The sequence below is a fragment of the Mustela putorius genome, unplaced genomic scaffold, assembly GCF_011764305.1.
Source record: "Mustela putorius furo isolate JIRA1106 unplaced genomic scaffold, ASM1176430v1.1 tig00000253_pilon_pilon_pilon, whole genome shotgun sequence".
In the NCBI taxonomy this organism is placed as follows: Eukaryota; Metazoa; Chordata; class Mammalia; order Carnivora; family Mustelidae; genus Mustela; species Mustela putorius.
In genome coordinates, this window is record NW_025421329.1 from 1,004,191 (window position 1) to 1,026,686 (window position 22,496).

Consider the following 22,496-nt stretch of genomic DNA (forward strand, 5'->3'; position numbering starts at 1 on the left):
AGCATATTGCAATAACTTACTAGACCAATAAATACATTTGGGTTTTTTTTTAAAAGATTTATTTATTTATTTATTTGACAGAGAGATAGAGAACACAAGTAGGCAGAGCAGCAGGCTGAGGGAGAGGGAAAAGCAGGCTCTCTATTGAGCAGGGAGCCCGATGTGGGCCTCCATCCCAGAACCCTCGGACCATGACCTGAGCTGGAGGCAGCCAATTAACTGACTGAGATCGTGGCTTTAAAAATGACTGACATGACGAGGCATTTAGTAATTCTTCTTTTAGTTTCCTCTGCCTAGAAATGTAAGGTTCTCAATGATCTGACCCTACTTTTTAAAACCAATTTATTTTTTCTTACACTCGGTTCTTATTCAAGTGGTGGTATCCTGCCACCCCATATGCTCCACTCATTCTTACATCCATGTCCTTTATCTGTGTACTTCTAAATTGGAATGTTTTCTCTTTCTTCCCTTAATATCCAAATTTTATTCAGCTTTTCAGCACATGTTTGTCATGGTTCAACACTGGGGCCTGGTGCCAGCATTGTTCTTGTCCCATAATAGATTTGTAAAACATACTTGTTAAAATGACTAAATAAATTTGCCTCCCTACCTACAGATTTCCCTAGATATTTCAGCTGTAAGTAATCTCTCCCTTTTTGGAACTTCTTCAGGACTTGTGCTCTGTGTCATTCAGGTTAGCACCTCAATCATATATTAAATTTTACTCTATGGACTGTAAGATCTCCAATTGCAGAGACCACTTCCCTGTTTTTTAACTTCACTCATAGCTCCCTGCATAGTGTCTTAATTAAAACTGATGGTTGAATAAATACTTTTATTATAACACAGCATATAATTCTGCTTTTGGATCTAAAACTCAACCAAACTGCTTTTTAAGTTAGTACTGAAAACTTAGTCTAAAGAGAATCTCAGGTTTGGAATTGTCAAATTTAATTATATAGCCAAAAAGACAATTTTTTAAAAGGTTTTTATTTATTTATTTGACAGTGAGAGATCACAAGTAGGCAGAGAGGCAGGCAGAGAGAGAGGAGGAAGCAGGCTCCCTGCCGAGCAGAGAGCCCGATGTGGAGCTCGATCCCAGGACTCTGAGATCATGACCTGAGCCGAAGGCAGAGGCTTTAAGCCACTGAGACACCCAGGCGCTCCCACAAAGACAATTTTTTTAAAACAAAATAAGGGTTTTCATCTTTTAAAAAACCTTCATAATTGCTGTGCTTCATCATTGCAGAAAGTCTGAATTAAGTGGTTCTATTCATGAAGTTATATTATTTTTACATCTTTATATAAGATTCTGTTGTTCATAAACAAAGATGACACTTGAATGTAATATTATCATTCTTTTTTTTTTTTTTCCTAGCTGCACTAATGAATTTCTCATCCATTCTGCTCCACCATTACAAATTTACAAATTTGGGAATAGGCAGACTAAGTTGAAGGTGCTTTTAACTTCATGTTTGTAATGCTTATGTATTTGATTGATTGAATCCAGAGAAGTAACTGATCAATTGCTTTGGGAACCTGATATAAATGATTTGAGTATTATAAGAATGAGTTTCAAAGCAGGTTTAGAACTCTTGCAGCTTTTAGCTCTCATATCTTTTCATTATCAGTGTCTCTCTGAAAGGTAAAGAAACATGAATTATCAGTGGAGCAAGAAAATAGGATTCAGAAGTCTTTAATTCTAGTATTAATTCTCTTTGTAAGTGGATATACTAACTGATCTTGGTCAAGGCATTTATGCTTACCATGTCTTGTTTTCTCTAGTGATCTAAATGTCTTTGGCATTATACAGCATTACCCGAAATTACAACAATATAACTTGAGGTGATTAAAAGTACTCCTTAAATAATTAATGTGGTGAGAATTAAAACTGAAAAAGTTCAGATATTTTACTTGGTACTACTAAGTTAATCAACCCAAGGAAATAACCATATTGAAAATCCCTTAGTTTTATGTATTTTGCTATATTTTCATAGAAGTATGAAAATATATTTGTAGGATATTATGTATGTGTTATAGTAGCTTTGATACTCCAAATGCGTGAGGTCCAACATTTATTGAATGTGAAGATAAGGCATTAGTTTATGTGTAGGAATTCTTTGTTAATCTGTATGATCTTGAGGAGTTCTGACATGCTATAAGATAAAATCCAGAATTTTAGGGTTGGAAGGGAGTCATCCCTACAATGGTGTTACATTTAATCATTTAATGGATAGACATTTATAACATTTTCAATTACTTTGCTATTACAAATAATACTGTAATGGATAATCTTGAACATGTTTCCTGTGAAACATATATATGGGTTTGCCAGAGTAAACAATGAGAAATAGATTTGGTCACCTGAGAAGTAGTATGCCCAATATAAATTTTAATAAATAGCAAATTCCCAGAAAAGCCACTGATTTATACTTCCACACATGGTTTATTAGAGTATGAATCATTCCTCACCCTAACCAACTTTTCAATTTTTGCAAATGTATTAGGATAAACTAGTATTTCTTTCTTTCTTTTTTTTTAGGTTTCATTTATTTATCTGAGAGAGAGTGCACAAGAGAGCATGTATGAGTCGGGGGAAGGGGGAAAGGGAGCAGGAGAAGCAGACTCCCCTCTGAGGTGGGAGACTCATGAGGGGCTGATCCCAGGACCCTGAGATCATGACCCAACCCGAAGGCAGACGTTTCCCCAACTGAGACACACAGGCACCACAGGACAAAGGACATTCCACTGTTAATTTTGATTACTGGCAAGGTCACTTTGAGGGGCATTTGTATTTTCCTCTTCAAGGAATGAACTGTTCTATATTTTCCCATATTTCTATTAGGCTTTTAAGAAAAGATCTTTAGGAGCTTTAAAATAAATTCTGGATATTATTGGATTGGTGTTTATATATAGATACATTTTTCAGTCTGTTATTAGTTTTTTAACTGGTTATGGTATCCTTTGAAGCAGAGTTGTTTTAAAATCAAATGTAGTCAAAACTATCTTTTCTTCACTTATAACCTTTGTGTGTATATGTGTGTCTGTATGTGCATGTGTGTCTTGTTCAAGGTCTTATCAATCACTTGAATACATATTTTCCTATTTTTTATAGTTTTCCTTCTACTGTTTATGTTTTTAATCCATCTGGACTTGGTTTTTTTGATTGGTATGAAGTGAAATTTGACTTTTCCTAATAAACAGACAACTTGACACTAGCATTCATTATAGTCCTCCTTTTACCCACTGCATTTAGAAGCCTCCTTTCAGGTATTAAATTCTCATTTGTACATTGTTTCATTTTTTTTTTTAAAGATTTTATTTATTTATTTGAGAGAGAGACAGTGAGAGAGAACATGAGCGAGGAGGTCAGAGGGAGAAGCAGACTCCCCATGGAGCTGGGAGCCTGATGTGGGACTCGATCCCAGGACTCCAGGATCATGACCTGAGCTAAAGGCAGTCGTCCAGCCAACTGAGCCACCCAGGCGCCCTACATTGTTTCATTTTTAAACTCTATTTTCTTGATGCATTTGTCTATTCTTCTGGCAATACCCTAATTACTATAGATTTTTAAATTGCATATTTTACTACTTGATAGAGCAAGAACTTCTCTGTGCAGATAGACAAGAACCCACCCACATACACCTTTCTGGTTCCTCTTTTATTTTTTTAATTATTATTATTATTATTTTTAAAGATTTTATTTATTCATTTGACAGACAGAGATCACAAGTAGGCAGAGAGGCAGGCAAAGAGAGAGGAAGGGAAGCAGGCTCCCTGCTGAGCAGAGAGCCTGATACGGGGCTGGATCCCAGGACCCGGAGATCATGGCCTGAGCCGAAGGCAGAGGCTTAACCCACTGAGCCACCCAGGTGCCCCCTGGCTCCCTTTTTAAAAAACTTATCTTGGAAGGGGTGAATGGGTGGCTTAGTCAGTTAAGCATCCAACTCTTGATTTCAGCTTGGGGTTGTTGGGATTTGTCCCCTCCCCCTCTGCTTCTCCCTTTTCTCTCTCTCTCTAATAAGTAAATAAATAGATAAAATCTTGAAAAAAAAAAAAAAAACCTTACCTTGGGAATTCTAGTACAATTTCTTTCCAGATGAATTTTAGAATAAGTTGTCAGATTCATTTAAGAAATGTGGGGACGCCTGGGTGGCTCAGTTGGTTGAGCCACTGCCTTTGGCTCAAGTCATGATCCTGGGGCCCTGGGATCACCCTGCATTGGGCTCCTTGCTCGGCAGGGAGCCTGCTTCCTCCTCTCTCTCTGCCTGCCTCTCTGCCTGCTTGTGTGTACTCTCTCTCTCGACAAATGAATAAAATCTTTAAAAAAAAAAATGTGTTGATATTTTCACTGGGACTACATTAGATTTACCTGGCATATTTACAATACTGAGATTCATTGAGGTGCATAGCCTTAATTTATTCAGTTTTCTGTTTAATGCTCTTCAGAAAATTTTCATTTTTATTACTCATATATGCCTTGTTTAATTTTTAATAAATTTATTCCTAGCTATTTTTAAATTTCTGTTGCTACTGTGAAAGGGATTTTTTCTTTTTTCAAGTTTTTATTTAAATTAGTTCACATACAGTATAATATTAGTTTTAGCTGTAGAATTCAGCTATTCATCGCTTACATATAATACCCAGCGCTCATCACAAGTGCCCTCCTTACCACCCACCACTCATTTAACCCACCCCACCGCCACCTCCCCTCCAGCAGCCCTCAGTTTGTTCTCTATAGCTGAGAGTCTGTTTTCTGGTTTGCCTCTTTTTCTTCCCCCATGTTCATCTGTTTTGTTTCTTAAATTCCACATATAAATGAAATTGTATGGTGCTTGTCCCTCTCTGACTTATTTTGCTTAGCATAATACTCTCTAGCTCCATCCACATCATTGCAAAAGCCAGGATTTCATTCTTTTTTTTAGCTAATATTCCGTTGTGTGTGTGTATATCTCTCTCTCTCTCTCTCTCTCTATATATATATATCTATCTCACATCTTCTTTATCCATTCATCAGTTGATGGACATCTGGGCTCTTTCCATAATTTGGCTATTGTTGATAATGCTGCTATAAACTTGGGGTGCATGTATCCCTTCTAATCAGTAGTTTTGTATTCTTTGGGTAAATACCTAGTAGTACAATTGCTGGATCATAGGGTAGTTCTATTTTTAGGAACCTCCATACTGTTTTCCAAAGTGGCTGCACCAGTTTGCATTCCCACCAACAGTATAAGAGAGTTCCCTCGTGAAAGGGAATTTAAAAAATGAATGATTGTTAATTTTTTTAAAATTAAAAAAGACATTTACATAGATTAATCATGTTTTAAAGGTTTCTTTGACTACCACTAATTTTTAGTGTTCCTCTTGAACTTCTGTTTTATTTTGCTGGATCATATTTTCCAGTGAATATTTCAGTTAGGATTTGTGGATGATAAATTTTCTGAATATATTCATGTTTGAAAATGTCTTATTTTGCCATTACACTTTTTAACGGTTTGTCAGATTATGTAATTCTAGATTCAAAATCATTTCACCTCAGTACTTAGAAAATATTTCTCCAGTATCTTTTTATACACAATGTTGCTAATGAATTTGAAGTCAACATACTACATTTCACCTTGCAAATAATGTGCTTTTTCTCTTTTTAAAAGATTTTATTTATTTACTTGAGAGAGAGCATGAGAGAGCATGAGGAAGCATGAGAGAGCATGAGAGAGCACCGAGGCAGAGGGAGAAGTTGACTCACTGCTGAGTACAGAGTCTGAGGTGGGGCTTGATCTTAAGGACCCTAGGATCATGACCCGAGTCAAAGGCAGAAGACGCTTAACTGACTGAGCCACCCAGGTACCCCTGTATTTTTTTCTCTTTAGAAGCTTTCAGGATTTTCTGATTATCCACAAAGTACTGAAATTTTACCATCATTTCCTAAGTGTACATTTTTTCTCCATCTTCTCACTTGGCACTCAATGGAACTTAATCTAAAGATTCTTAAAAAAAGGTCTTTTCATGATCCGGGGAATTTTATTTAGTTTATTTATCTCTTCCTCTCAGTTCTTCTATTTTCTCCTTCTGGAGACCCCCTTATGTGAATTTGTAACTTTTGCATGCATCCCCCATGTCCTTGACCCTTTATTTCATGTGTCATCTCTCTACCCATTTGCACTGTGCTTATAAGAGTATTTCTCAGTTTGATTTTTGAGCCTCTGGGTTGCTCTTCAGCTCCATCAATGTTGGTATCCAGCCTTGAGGTTTTTATTTTTACTATCATATAATTCATTTCATTTCCAAAATAGCTCATCTTTTATGGCTACAATAACATCTCTAAATACATCTTATGAGAATCATTTTATGTTTTGAAGGCTACAGCTGGGGGCGCCTGGGTGGCTCAGTGGGTTGAGCTGCTGCCTTCGGCTCAGGTCATGATCTCAGTGTCCTGGGATTGAGTCCTGCATCGGGCTCTCTGCTCGGTAGGGAGCCTGCTTCCCTCTCTCTCTCTCTCTCTCTGCCTGCCTCTCCATCTACTTGTGCTTTCTCTCTGTCAAATAAATAAATAAATAAAAATCTTAAAAAAAAAAAACTACAGTTGTCTCCTCTACTTGTTCTGTTTCCTCAGGTATTATGGTGTTGCACATGTGTGTGTTTTTGTGTGTAGGCTGACACTTTTCTTTTCTGTGGTGTCAGTTTTCCTCATGTTGGACTTGAATTTCCCATCTTAATTGGTCTCTGAATGCTATAACAATCACCTCAGCTTCACCAGCAACTTTGTGGGCATTGCAGGATAAGCTATTAGGATGTGACAGGACCTAGTTGTCCAGGAATAGGTGCTCCTTCACTATCACTAGCCATTTGCAGCAGAACTTACATCTCTGCCAAAATCCCACCCCAAATCTCCCACCTCATGCCTTGTCTCCTTGTGAACTCAGATTGAGACCTAAAATGAAGTTGCTTTCCCGTGGAGAGAACATGAATTTTCTTTTGTCAGGTGCCTGGGGCAGTACCAAGTAGAGGATTATCTTAGGTCTAGTTCTAGCCTCAGGGTACCTGGGATTACCCAGGCTATAAATCTCCAGGGAGGCTAGCTTGTGGCTACAATTCTCAGGAATGTATTTTTTCCTTTTCCTTTACTCTCTATCCTACTAAGTGTCAAGCCTCTGCAGATACCTGGACTTATGACAGGGTGGATTTACTTCTGAGTTGCCTCTATCCTAAGAGTAGAGCACTTTACGGTCCCCGGTTAATGCTGAAAAAGTCTTATTAGACTCCTCACCTTGGACAGGTCTTGAGCATTACATTCTGTTTCCTTGCTCTGTGAGGCCACTAAAACCAAAGCCCAGGTTTGCCTGGCTTAGAGTAACAGCTGCTTTAATGTTCAGGTACAGGGCTGGGACCGAGGTGAGGCAAATCCTGGCCCTGCTCAGATGTTCTGTGCTTACTTCTCTGGATTCTAGCAATCCTTACATTTTTGCCTGGTAGCTCTCTACTGTCTTCTCAACTCTGTTTCATTTAAGAAGTTTGTATAATTTGGGGTGCCTGGGTGGCTCAGTGGGTTAAAGCTTCTGCCTTTGGCTCAGGTCATGATCCCTGGGTCCTGGGATCAAGCCCCACATCGGGCTCTCTGTTCAACGGGGAGCCTGGTTCCCTCTTTCTCTCTGTCTGCCTCTCTGTCTACTTGTGATCTCTGTCAAATAAATAAATAAAATCTTAAAAAAAATTGTATAATTTATGGACTATTTGTTTTCAGTGTGAGTGTTGGACCAAATAACATAGTTACCTAGCCTTTCATTACTAGAAATGAAAGTGCTGCCTTCTTCTTTGCATATGGTGGTGGTGGTGAGGGGGTAGGAATCAGACTGCTAGGCTGTTGTTTCCAATCAACAATCTTTTCTTTTTGCTTCAGGGATTCTTACCTTTTTCCTGAGTCCACTTGTACATCATATATAACCATATTCTCTTTTGTACATTTTGGGGCAAAAGTTTCTTCTTTTATCCATTCCACCTCCTATTTTGTCTTTTTATTTTAATTTTCTTTTTAAGATTTTGTTTATTTACTTGACAGAGAGAAACACAGTGAGAGAGGGAGTACAAGCAGGAGGAGTGGGAGAGGGAGAAGCAGGCTCTCTACAGAGCAGGGAGCCTGATGCAGAGCTCAATCCCAGAACCCTGGGATCATGACCTGAGTCAAAGGCAGATGCTTAATGACTGAGCCACTCAGGTGTCCCTCCTATTTTGTCTTTTAGGTATTCATAATTTCTTTTTCATCAAGGGTATCCCTACTAGTTTTCTACAGATGATGAGTTGTTTTTGCTTATTTTTAAAGATTTGTTTATTTATTTATTTATTTGACAGAGAGAGAGAGAGAGCACAAGCAGGGAGAGAGGGAAAGCAGGCTCCCCATGGAGCAGGGAGCCTGATGAAGGGCTTGATCCCAGGACCATGGGATCATGACCTGTGCCAAAGGCATATTCTTAACTAACTGAGCCACCCAGGCATCCTGAAATTGTTTTTAAAACTATCTTCTATCAGGGAAGCTGCAGGGTGTATACTTTTTCCATTCTGTGAATATTCTCTTCATGGCCAATGCTGCAGTTTTGACAAGTCTATGAGGCAGACTTAAGACTTAAAGATGTCTTAAGAAACCAGTTTTTCCTGCCTACTGTATCTCCCTGGCTGATTAACTATATAAATAAAATTAGATGGCTATAGTAAATAAATTGCAGATGCCAGTAAAATTATAAAATCAATGAAAAACTGATAAAATGCCACTGTTGGAGTTTATGTAATCATCATACTGCCAAAACAACTGGTTGAGAAGTAAATAATCAGTCACCTAGCTGTTTGTTCTATACAGAAGCAAACATATGAATACTACATTTTAAAATGTTTGAAAGATGGGGGTGCCTCAGTGGCTCAGTGGGTTAAGCCTCTGCCTTTGGCTCAGGTCATGATCCTGGGGTTCTGGGATCCAGCTCCGCATTGTGCTCTTTGCTCAATGGGGAGCCGGCTTCCTACCCCCTCTGCCTGCCCCTCTGCCCACTTGTGATCTCTGTCTGTCAAATAAATAAATAAATAATGTTAAAAAAAATAAAATGTTTGAATGATGGATTGAATTTTTCTATTTTTCATCTGGCTTCTTGGTAGTATGTAGAAACAGCCTGCAACAACTAAATATGATTATGAGGCAAAATCTTAGAGCAGTCCACTTTGGAGAAGACAGATTTAGAATAACAAACATGTGATACAGAGTTAAAACAAAACTTGATTCCCACTGGAGGATTCAGATCTTACTATACGCGGTACTTCAGGGTTTTGAAAACCTGTAAATTTAGACAAGTAAGAATGTCTGCACGTTCTACCCCACAGGTGTTGGGAATGTGTTTTACAAATTTTAAAGTGTTACAAGTGCTAATTTAAAAAATTGTTGACAATCTGGTAAGGGAGTTAAAAACTAACTCAATTATGAGGCCATGATGCATAAGAAAATAAAGGTGCAATGTGCTTTGAGGAATGGCTTGGAAAAGGTTTTTTCTGGAAGAGTAGAACTTGAGATGGATCTTAAAAGATGAGAAGGATGTTGTGCTATAGACTTATGGTGGTGATGGGGAAGAAAATGGAATGATAGTATACTTCTGCAGACAGTCCATCACTGCAGATAGCTTGTCTGCAGAACAGATTGAGAAAGACATGCAAGAGAGAGTTAGGTAGGTATACTGAGTCGCTGATGGTTTGAATTAGTTGAAACAGAGTATGTGTGTAACAGAGAAAATAGAAAGGAAGTTGGGATTTAATTGCATAGGATTTTGACTGCTAGACAAGATGTTGGATTTTATTCTGCATAAAGCAGGTGCTTGAAAATTATGATCAAATCTGGGGTTTAGGAATATTATTTCTGGCAGTACTGTATTGTGAATAAGAAAGAAGAGTTAGAAGTGCAGTCATGTAGATAAAAGATACTACAATGAGACTCTAAATTGAGACATGAAAATGCATGGATGGGAGAAACACTGTGGAACTGATAGGATTTGGCAAAGGAATAAAGGAATTAATAATTGTAAAGGATTCGGAGATTTTGGCTTTGCAGAATGACCCTGTGGAATCCGTTTCACCACTCTGGGCCTCAGTCCTACATCTATAAAAAACCTGGAATTAGATGATACTTAGTGCATTATAACTGTATGATTATACAGTTTTGTGTTTGAAAAGTAGTGGAGCAGGGATGGATATTATTAGTACAACATTAATAGAATCAATATTAATTAATAATAATTAATATTAATATCATTGATATATTATTAATGCCATTCATAAGAGAAGAAACCCAGAAGAGGAGCTAACTTTGAGACTCAATTTATGACTTTTGCAGACCATATGCTATTCATGAACATCACGCAGCTGACCCTGCACATCTAGAGTTCAGGAGGAAGATCTAGATGCAGATACATATGTAAAAGGAGCCGGGCTTGGAAGAGAGTAACAGAATATGAAGAACAAGAGAGCCATGCACTGAACTTTGGGCATAACATTTAAAAGGAGGGTTTAGAAGGCAAGCCAGAGAGCCTAAGATTCTACATAGGTTAAGGGGGGAAAGAAGATGGTGAATAGTGTCAAATGCTGCATAGAAGTTAAGTAGCAAGAACAGTGAGAGGCTACTGGGTTAGTTATCAGTGGGCTATTGGTATTCTTTGAGAGAGCAGTTTCAGTGGATGGGAAGTAGATCTTAGGATCAATCAGGAGCAGATAAGAGGGTTGGCACTGGCAGAGAGAATTCTTGGAGGAGGTATGTGACAAGAGGGACATATGAATCTTTGTATGGAGAAAATGGAGTAGAATTGGGAAGTGTCAGAAGAAGGCAGGTCTACAAAGCAGCCTGGATAGTGGGAAATAAGGCTGTTGGATGGGCTTTAATGGGTTCAGGGTGCTGAGGGAGGGTGTATTCCTCCAGCTTTCCTTAGCTTGAGGGTTGCCCTCCAGCCATTGTGTGCTATTCTACTGAATGGTTCCAAAGAATAATAGTAACTGTAGAAGTAGTAGAAGAATTGTGGAGTTGTAGAAACCTTTCAGATGAACCCAGGTTATGAAGAAAGAGCCTTACGTCATTCAGGACAAATCACAAAAGAGAAATCAGTTTCCTTACTGATCAATAACATAATACAGCAATCAAACTTCTCTCTAGTAGTTAAAAAATCCCACCATAACACACCTGCTCTCTCCTGCTTCTCTTCAAGGAAAGATGCTCCAGATACTTATAATGTATTCCACCCCCCACCCTTTTTTAGAAGTGTAATGTAGAAGAACTGAAAGGAAGCAAAGGTAACTTAGAACTCCTAAATTTCACATGGTATTCAAAACAGCACTGGTAATAGCAAGCCTATTTCTGAAGCAGTAAGATATAGTCTGCTTGTACTGTTTCAGCTCAGTATCCTCTGTGATGTGTCCAAGACTTGGCCTTTATGTGTTTCCTGTCTGGACCTGACAAGGAACTAAATATGATTGCTAGACAATTGATTTCTGAATTCTGATTAGTTCGAGATCAATGAGCAACTTGCCTTTTTCAACTGGGGTAGAGTTGCTGGGTGGGTGTCAGGGGAGAGAGTTGCTATAAACTTTGTTTCATTTTGTTTTATATATATATATATTTTTTTTTTCTAATTGTAGAACTTGCAAGGTAATGAAGAATTGCTACTAGAAAGAGATAGATAAGATAAGGAAACCTGGGATCCTGGATAATGTAGAGCCAGATTTCTGGCTATGTCTTTTCTCTGCTTCAGTTACATACCCTACCCTACCTTAAATCAGAGGCTGGGTTGGTAGGGTGCAAAGAGAAAAAACAACAACACCACACACTATTGATGTTACTTCAATTTTCTAGCCACGCTTGGGATAAACTATTCATCTTTCCATCAACTTTATTCTGATTCTTTCCATACTTTATTCTGAGGATTTACCAAAAGGCAAAAAAAGAAAAAAAAAAGTCTCAGCAACTTTTTAGAACTTTCCCTAGGTGAGTGCAGAGTCAGTGCAATCACATAGTTAAGGCAGCTTTCTTCTAAATATTTTTATTTAGATGAAGTAAAAATACATTAACATCAAGTGAAAAAATGTATAAAAAATGCATGCTTGCAAGGTATATTTGAGTGGAAAAATGCAGATCTGTCTGTTTTGCCTAGAGAACTAGGGGTAGAAAGGCAGGAAAAGAAAAAATAGAGTGGGGTTAAAACTTGATTTTGTGTATGAATCTTAGGTCTTTTAGTACTAGCTTGTAAAGTAACTTTTCTCTCCCCTACTAACTACTTCTCTGGGTCTCTGTAGACCTGCAATCAAGAAATGATCTATTGAAAACTCAAGTTTGACCCTGCAAAGTGCCAGAAAGAACTCTGTAATTATCATCACTGTCTCTACTTTCTCTCTCTTATTCACTCACATCAATATCTATCTGGTTTTGTCCCTGTTTCTCTGATAAAACTGTCCTGGAAAGGGAAAGATTCCCCAGCTGTTAAATCCAGTGGTGACTCCTTGGCCCTTACCTCATTCCTGCACTATCTCTGGCATCTGGCACACGCCCAACTTCTCAGCACACTCTCACTGTGGATTCTTTTTTTTTTTTTTTTTAAGATCTTATTTATTTATTTATTTGACAGAGAGAGAGACACACACATACAGAGAGAGAGAGGGAACACAAGTCGGGGAGTGGGAGAGGGAGAAGCAGGCTTCCTGTCAAGCAGGCAGCCCAATGTGGGGCTCAAAACCAGGATCCTGGAATCATGATCTGAGTAGAAGGCAGACACCTAAGGATTGAGCAGGTGCCCCACTTTGGACTCTTATGTCACTATTCTCTCTAGCCTTATTATCCATCTACTCCTCTCAGTCCCCACTGCTATTGCTATAGTTAAGTCCTCATTGTGGCATTTCACTTTGGTTTTGATGAGCATTTTCTTAATGGTCAATGATATTTAATATATTTTCATGTATTGATGGTCATTTTTGTTTCTGGAGAAACACTTACCGAATTCCATAGGTACATATTCAAGCAGAAAACCTATGCCCAAGTGTTTGTTGCCCTTTTAAAAAAACTGGGTTGTTTTTATACTCTGAATATCAAACCTTATTGGATATATGATTTGCAAAAAATTTCTCCTGTTTTGTCCATTGTCTTTTCAGTTTCTTGATGATGTCCTTTGAAGCATATAAGTGCTTAATATTGATGATGTCCAGTTTATCTGTTTCTTCTTTTCTTGTGCTTTTGGAGGCATACTTAAGAAATCATTTTCCTCATCCAAGGTCACAAAGATTTATGCCTGTTTTCTTCTAAAAGATTTAAAGTTTAGCTATTATATTTAGGTCTTTAACCCATTTTATATTAATTTTTGTGTATGGTGTGAGGTTGGTAACCAAATTATTATTATTATTATTATTATTATTTGCATATGGCTCTGCAGTCATCCCTGTTATCTGCTGAAGAGATTATTCTTTCCCCTCTCAATTGAGTTACTTTGGCATCTTTCCCCAAAATCAATTGACTATATGAATGTGAAGGTTTATTTCTGAACTCTGTGATATTCCATTGATCTATATGTCTGTCCTCATGCCAGTATCATACTGTTGATTACCATAGCTTTGTAATAAATGTTGAAGTGTGAGTCCTCCAAATTTATTCTTTTTGTTTAAAAATGTTCACGCCTGTATTCATTTTCAGATCATTTTCTTAATTTCTGCAAAGAAGTGGCTGGGATTTTATATTCAATCTGCAGATCAATACTGGAGCGTATTGCTGTCTTAATATTAAGATTTCTAATCCATGAATATGATAAGCCTTTTCACTTATTGGGGTTTTCTTTAATTTCTTTCAAAAATATTTGTAGTTTTTGGAGTATGAGCTTTGTACTTTTGTTAAATTTATTCCTAAGTACTCTATTCCTTTCCATGCTATTCTAAATGGAACTGTTGATTTCATTATTTTTTGTTTGTTCATTGTGACTTTAAAGAAATATAGCTGATTTTTATATATTGACCTTTTATTATTCAGCCTTGCTGAACTCATTTTTTAGTTCTAATAGTTTTTTAGTGGATACCTTATGGTTTTATATACATAAAACCATGTCTTTAATGAACACAGGTAGTTTTACTTCTTCCTTCCCAATCTTGATTTCTTTTATTTGTTTTTATCTAATTGCCTTGGCTAGGCACCCCCTCTACAATGTTGAAATGAATAAACAGAATTGGTGAGAATGTCTTGTTCCTGATCTTAGGGGGAAAGCATTCAGGTTTTCACCATTAAATACACTAGGTGTGGTTTTTTGTTTGTTTGTTTGTTTTTGTTTTTTTTTTTTAAGTATAGTTGACACACAGTGTTACATTAGTTTCAGGTGTATAGCACAGTGATTTGACAGGTTTATATATTTTGCTATGTCCACTACAAGTGTTGGTAAAGGTGTGGGTTTTTTGAGGATGCTTTTTATTAGGTTGAGGAACTTTCTATTTCAAATGAGTTGAGTGTTTTATCAGAAAGGGGTGCTGAATTGTGTCAAATGTCTTTTCTGTATCAGTTGAGATGATCCTGTGGTCTTTGTTTTTTATTCTATTGATGTGGTAATTTACATTATTTTTCATATATTATATCAAACTTGCATTCCTGGGTAAATGTAAATAAATATTTCTTAGATTGAATACATGATTGAGTAAATTATCTGAGGACTGGATAAAAATTAATTCAATAAAAGACCAGAGAAATAAGACTGGAAAATAATTTCCATTTTAAAATAGTAACTAGTCAGGAATCATGGAAACTTTAGAAGTACAGTTGTTATTGTGAAAAGATTAAAAAAAATTTTAAGAATATAGAGCAGGGGCGCCTGGGTGGCTCAGTGGGTTAAGCCGCTGCCTTCGGCTCAGGTCATGATCTCAGAGTCCTGGGATCGAGTCCCGCATCGGGCTCTCTGCTCGGCAGAGAGCCTGCTTCCCTCTCTCTCTCTCTCTGGCTGCCTCTCTGTCTACTTGTGATTTCTCTCTGTCAAATTAATAAATAAAATCTTAAAAAAAAAAAAAAAAAAAAAAAAAAAAAAAAAAAAGAATATAGAGCAATTTGCTTTACCACTCTTTGAATCCTATACTTTTCCTTTAAAGTCTGGAACTAGATCTTCATAATATTCTGGATTAAACAAAATTTAATAACCTATTTCAAATATCCCTATTCTATAAAAATTACTATAATGCTTTCCTCATAGATTTGCTCAATCTTTTCTATTTTTATCTCCCTCCCTCCCTATCTCTCTCTCTTTCATACACATAGCCTTTTCAAGTATTGTCCTAAATGAGTATCACTGATATCTATCCTTCTTGGATATTTTTAAGTACTTACCCCAAAATAGTATCAATTGGGAGTATAGTGATACTTCTCATCTTCTAATCAGCTTCCACCCTTACTGCTGTTAAAGAGAAAAGATTTTCATAGGCAACCATAAGGACAGAAAAACTTACTTTTAATTATGACCCCAAGAATGATCAATATCTCAATTAACAGGGACAAGAGCTTCATCTTCTCCTGAGCAGCTCCTCCTCACTGTAACACAGGCAGAACTAGGTGGCTGGCCCACAAGCTTCCTCTTTTCAGGTCTGTAGGGGGTCAGGATTTGGTTGCTAAGCAACCACTTCCTTACTCTTGGACCAATGAGCTGCCAGGATGTTCCTTTCAACTGCAAGGAAGGTGGCTGCTGAAGAGAGCAGGTTATAGGGAGGGAATCGTATCTATTCTGCTTCTCCTCTGGTAAGAGATAAGCAGTAGGTTTGAGATAAGAATTGGTCTCTGAAAGGAAAGGAAGAAACCAGAAGTCCAATTTGTACATGTCCACAATAATGTTCAAAAAAGAGATTTGCTAGATGTTCTTATATGTATTTTACCTTCAGCAGTGCAAACTGCACTTAAATTAAAACACAATTAAGTATATAAGCCGCTGACCTTACATCATCCTTTACTTTAAACTCTGAAGGCTATAGTGGACAAGAAACATAAGGACCAAGTCTGCTTTGGTCCCCATGTGGGTGAAAATCTTTATACTTTGTTTGAGTAAGGAACTGTTGAGGTTTTACTGGGAGAAAGGCAAATAAATCCTGGTGATTAATGACATTTTTTTGTTGTTATTGTTCAATGACTTTTTTTTTTTCAATGACTTTTTAAAAAAATGCATTTCATTACACTTTCATTAAAAGGTATTTAAAAACACCTTCTTTACTATCTTTAATAATGTGGGCATTTCACAAGTGGGTACCCTCAAGGCTAGGATCAGAAATGAAAATTAATATTTAGGTAAAAGCACAGAACTATTAAGACTATCTAAGGAATGGAGTTAGCTGAGAAAACTATGCTAAAAATATGTCAAACATTTACAGTGTATACAGGTAATTCAGAAAGAGACACATTTATTGCCTTGAATTTCCAGGTTTACTCCCTTTGTAAATTAGTTTTCCCATGCTTTACTCTCTGTCTTCCTCTTACAAGTACACCTGTGATTACATTTATGGTCAACCATGATGATATAGGATAATCTTCCTATCTCATGATCCTCAATCATATCTGCAAAGTCCCTTCTGCCAAATGAGGTAATATTCATAGGTTCCAGGGAGTAGGTTCTGGAAATCATTGGGACAATTGTTCAGAACTCTCCCTAGAGAGCTTTCCTTTCACCAACGGAGTTCAAAATGGAATTTCCCCAATTTCTGTACTTTTAAAAAGTACCTAAACATAATTTAATTAAACTCTTAAATATCAACTCTTAAGCATTCTCCAAATCATCTTTTTTTCATTCCCCATTTGGATCCAGATTTATTAGCCTTTTTAGCAGATGATTTTGCCTCATACTTTTACTGAAACCAAACTCACTGGACCTATCTTCCCTCTACTTTCTTTTTATTTAAAACTTTTTTGAGTCCTCATTCTTTTTCTAATTCGTCACAAAAGATGAAATGCACTTTCTGTATTCTATTTTTTTTTAAAGATTTTATGTATTTATTTGACAGAGAGAAATCACAAGTAGATGGAGAGGCAGGCAGAGAGAGAGAGGGAAGCAGGCTCCCTGCTGAGCAGAGAGCCTGATGTGGGACTCGATCCCAGGACCCTGAGATCATGACCTGAGCCGAAGGCAGTGGCTTAACCCACTGAGCCACCCAGGCACCCCTCTGTATTCTATTTTTGATTCTATCTACATTTACTCTATCTTATTCTGATATTTCTAACATTTGTCCTTTTCTCTCTTTTTTGTTTCAATCTTATGAAAATTCTTAATCACTTCTCATTTCATATCTCAGAAATATTTTACCTTGGTTATGGATGGTATCCTTTCAATTGCTATCTCCTCTAATTATTCTTTAGCCTCTAAACATGTAAAAAAAAAAAAAAGTCCACAATCACTGCTTCTTGTTTCTCTCACTTCTTTTTCAATTGTTTTTATTTTCACTGATTTACATAGACTACAAATCCAATGATCTTTTCTCAGTTTTCATAATATTTGATCTCTGTGAGGTATCTGACATTTCTGATCACAAACATCTTCTTGAGAATATATTATTGGTTTCTCTTAAAACTGAATTTCAGTTATTTTTCTACTTTCTTGAACACAATTTCTCAGTCATTCCATCACTCCCTCACTCATTCATTTGTTGAATAGCTACTGTATGCTAAGGATGAATGGTAACTCTCCTTCAGACATTTGTTAATTTCATTTTCTTCCTCTCTTAGTCTTCACATTAACTTTATGCCCTCTCCATTGTAACCCCTTTTGGTCTCACATGCTCTCCCTCAGTTTTATCAACATCTCTCTATGAATAATGCTCATTTAAAGTTTTTCTCATTCAATAATTTTTATTGAGAACCTATTATGTGTCAGGCATTGTACTATTCTCTGTGGGTAGTGGACATATTTCCTGTCCTTAGAGTCTGTAAGTCCACAGTGCAAGATAAATATTAATGAAAGAATCACTAAAATAAAAGTATAATTACAAAGTGTAAATAATGCTTTATAGGAAAATAAATTAGCACTGAGGGCATATAAAAGAAAACTGTGGGTAGAGGTCAGGTGGGGTCAGAGTTAGGGAGGGCTTGGCCAGGGAACGATTTTTAACCTTAACTCTGAAGAATAAGAAAGGGTCCACTATGCAAATTGTGTGTTAGGCATAGTGGCAAACAAGTGAAAAGACCACATGGTGTGAATAAGATGTGTTCAAGTAACTGAAAAGCTCTATGGTTGGTATGACTGGAACCAGAGATTGAGTGGTAGCGGTGGAGCAGAACTGGTAGGTGATGGGCACTCTCCATTCTTAATGACTTAGTTTTTATGAGTGTAGTAGTCAGCTTGGGCTGCCATAATAAAATGCCGTAGATTGGATGGCTTAAACAAAAGAATTTTTAAAAATATTTTATTTATTTATTTCACAGAGAAAGACAGAGAAGAGAGCACAAGCACAGAGTGACAGGCAGAGGGAGAAGGAGAAGGCGGCTTCCCTCTGAGAAAGGAGGCTGTTCAGGGCTCTATCTGAGGACTCTGGGATAATGACCTGCGCTGAAAGCAGACACTTAACTGACAGCCATCCAGACACCCCAACTGAAATTTTCCCCCCACAATTCTGAGGACTAGAAGTCCATGATCAGGATGCTGGCAGTATCTGGTTATGGCAAAGCTCTCTTCCTATCTTACAGATAGCCATTTTCTCACTGTGCCTTCCCATAGCGGGTGTGAGGGGTAGGTATAGAAGGAAGATGAAGAGATATATATTTATCTACCTCTTCTTATAAGGCTACAGTCCTACTGGATTAGGGTCCCACCCTTGTGACCTCATTAAACCTTAAGTACCTCCTAAAGACCTAATCTCCAGATATAATCCCACAATCAACTAAGGTCTCACTATATGAATTTTGGGGGAATACAATTCAATCCAAAGCAAAGTGCACCAGAAGATCATTGAACAATTTATGCCAGCGAGGTGACATGATCACATCTGACAAGGTAATTCCAGATGCAGGGCAGAGAATGGACAAAAGAGGGGCAAAAGAAGACATGGGGGCAAATTAGGAAGCTTTTGTAAAGAACCCAGTTAATTTCTTAACTGAGTTTACTGCAGTGCCATTGGAAAGGAGAGCAATAAAAGAGTTATATGAGAAAATTGAGATGATATAATAATTCATTTGAAATGAATTATTAGGGATGAATGAATCTATCAGGGATGGTATTTAGGGTTGCTGATTGCTCAACTGAAAGGGTGATGAAGCCATTCAAAGAGATAGAAGACCATGGAAGAAATCTAAGTGTGAAGGAAAGATCATGAGTTCAGTGTGGTACATGGTACATTTTAAGTACTTTTGAGAGATTAAATATTAATATTTAATACTCCTGTATGATAATGGTATTTTGTCAGAATAATTAATGCTGAAACAAATATGCTCTAAATACCAATGCCTTAATATAATAAAGGTTTCTTGTTTATATCATAGCCTGATGTGGTACTCCTTGGATCACTGAGATATTCCTTCAAGCAATGACTCAGGGAGCCAAGCTCCTTCCTTCTTGAGATGCTGCTTCTGAGGCCACCATGGAAAGAAAAGAGAGAATATGGATGAGTGTACAGAGGATTTGGTGGGTAGGCCTGGAAGTGGCATACATCACTCTTGCTTTATAACCCACCCAGGATGCAGTCACTTGTCCTAACTTCAAGGGATACTGGGAAATACAGTCTTCCTAGGGGTCAAGAGAGAGAAAATTGTATTAGTGAACATTGCTGCCACATTTACTAGGTGTTAGTCACTTCATGAGTTATTTAACTCATTTCATCCTCACACCAATCAAGGTAGATACTAAATTATCATATCCACATAATAAAAAAAGCAATGTGTAGAGACTGAGTAACTTGCCAAGGGTCACATAATCAATAACGGTGAACTCAGGATTTGAATCAAGATGGTCTAGTTTCAGGTGCCTTTGAACCAGTACATAACATTGCCTCTTAAAGTTGATATTCAATATATGGTAGCATGTATAGGTCAAAAGTTCAAGAAGAAATTTTTGCTGAAGATAATAACTTTGGGAGTCTGGTGTAACTCAGGGTTTCCCAACTTTGGCAGTGTTGAAATTTTGGGTCAGATGATTCTTTGTTGTGGGGTTGTCCCATGCACTTTAGGATGGATAGCAGCATCCTTGACTTCTGCCCACTAGATGCCAGTAGCACTCTTTTCCCAGTTGGACAACCAAAAATGTCTCCAGACACTGCCAATGTCCCCTGTGGTGCAGAACTGCCCCTGGCTGAGAATCACTGTTATACCCGAACCATGAGTGCAGATGAAGTTATTCGAAGAAAAAGTATAAAGTGAAAAGAGACAAAGGGCTAAGACTAAGTCTTAATGAACTCCAAAATGTAATGGCTGAAAAGGAAGATAGGCCAGTAAAAGAAACTGAGAAGTAATGGCCATATAGGAAGAATCTCAAAAGGGTGAGAAAAATTGAAGGAAAAGAATGCTGCAGGGAGGAATATGAGGCTGTGTTAAATGCTGCTGAGAGATCGTGTAAGAGAAAGATTGAAAAATGTCCATTAAATAGCACATGAAGGTCATTGGCCACCTTAATAGGAGCTATTTCAGTTGGTTAATAAGATAGAAACAAGAAGAAAGTGGACTGAAAAGCAGAAAGTGGGAAGTAAGGAAATTTACACAGCAGATACCAACAACCTTTTGAAAATGAAGGAGAAGCAGTAGCTGGAGGGTGTTGTGGAATCATAGGAGGAATTCTTTGTTTTGTTTTGTTTTTAATATGGAAGAGACTTGAGAAAGTTTGAAAGTTGATGTATGGTTCTAGTTCCTTAAGTTGACATGAAACAAAGAATAATCAGTATCATAGTGTTAGGTTCCTAAGAAAACACAGGTGGACTCTGAGTTGGAAATAGCCTCCGTCTTGTAACAAAAGGGATAGTGTCCAGTCTGATGCACTTTCCTGCAGACACTTTACATGTAGCATTTCTAAATAAGAACTCAATATATTTCTCACAAAATCTGCAACTACTCCTGGATTGCCTATTATTATTAATACTGCTATTCTCCTCTTAACTATTCCATGAAACTCTTCTTTCTGTTCCTCATCCTGTTCCCCAAATCTATTCCATTACTAATTTTTATTGATTCTACTTTTGTAATGTGTCTTGAATCAGAGCTTTTTACTTCCATTGTCAAAAAATAAGTGCATATTTTTATTACTAGCCCAAGTGTCACTTCCTTCTTGAAGACTTCGTTATTTTTCCCAGCCAAATTCACAGCATTAAAAGAAAAACAGAAGCATAGACAATGTTAAAATAAAAATTATTACCTTACTATGTCACGAATCATAGTCATGAGTGTCTTGTTACTGAAAACATTTTTCTTTCTTTCTTCTTCTTCTTTTTTTTTTACAAAAGGTAAAGGTCTTAATAAGACCTTCTTCTTTTTTCCTTTTTTCCCTCTTATTATTAAAAAATGTGTTGCAAATATTAGCTCTTACACACCTGGCTTAAGTACTACACAGATAACATGGCAACTCCAAACGTCAGATAAATGTGGTTTCACTACATCCACCAAATCAGCCTTGTAAATGGTCTGATGTTTAGAAATGCAATACATTTGGGGGAGGGAGTTGTCAAACTTCCTTTAAATTTTAGGTCACCCTACTCTTGTGGTGGACTCTATCCGAACTGGATTTTCAGAACACCAACAGAAGATTAGTATTACCCAGAATCAAGCCAGCGCTTTAACCCAGTGCCTTGAGTTGAAGCGATTGGAGGAAAAAAAGATGACTTGGCTCTGGTTGACACCCACTCGAATTTGCTTTGATGTAAGTTTTTGTTTCCAATATAACATTTTGGTTGCCCACTACTAAGTTCCTAAAACCCTGGTTTAGACCAGTCTATCTTTGCTCGTTCTAAACTTCACCACACTCCAGCGAAGACTGTAATTTTTACTACAAGGTTGAGGAGCTGATTGTATGGTGCGGAAGTATTTCCCAGTCCTCTCACTTCTTCGGGTTATATTTACTCAGCAAGAGGAGAGCTTCAGATTATCTGGTAAAATCCATCCAGACGGGTCAGTTAGAATAAACGTGGACAATTCGCGTTGACTGAATTCTCCTCCCATTTTCATATCCTCCAGGTCCAGAGGCAGCTTTCTACGGCTGACTCCCCAGATACCTAGCGCACCAGGCCCTATAGGCCACGCCCTCAGGTTCTCGAGCGCTGAGAAGCCGGGGGAAGCTCCCGCAACCTCACGCTCCTCCCAGGGTCCGCTCCACGCCCCGCCCCCCCAACGCGAGGCCATCTCCAGCCCCCTCGCGCCCTGGCTCCGCCCCCTCCAGCTCCCCAACGTCCTCGGCGTCTGGCCCGAGCCTGCGCCTGCGCGTGCGTCCTGGGGCCGAAGTAGGGGCGCGCGGTGACTGGAACGCGGAGAGCGGCGGACGTTGCAGCCAATGGGAGGCGTCGCTGGCTAGCGGCTGGGAGGCGGG

General features: G+C 37.9%; 1 protein-coding gene across 3 annotated transcripts in view; it reads right to left on the reverse strand.

Annotated features, from left to right (window-relative positions):
* The window catches only part of SEL1L2 (SEL1L2 adaptor subunit of ERAD E3 ligase), a 115,072-nt gene extending 99,468 nt beyond the window's left edge, over positions 1-15,604 (reverse strand). For all 3 annotated transcript variants that reach the window (XM_013057091.2, XM_045078427.1, XM_013057090.2), the window contains exon 1: positions 15,472-15,604. In XM_013057091.2, coding sequence (XP_012912545.1) covers positions 15,472-15,529 — 58 coding nt within the window. In that variant the 5' untranslated portion in view covers positions 15,530-15,604. The remainder of the gene's footprint in view (positions 1-15,471) is intronic.
* Positions 15,605-22,496: the final 6,892 nt, after the last annotated feature.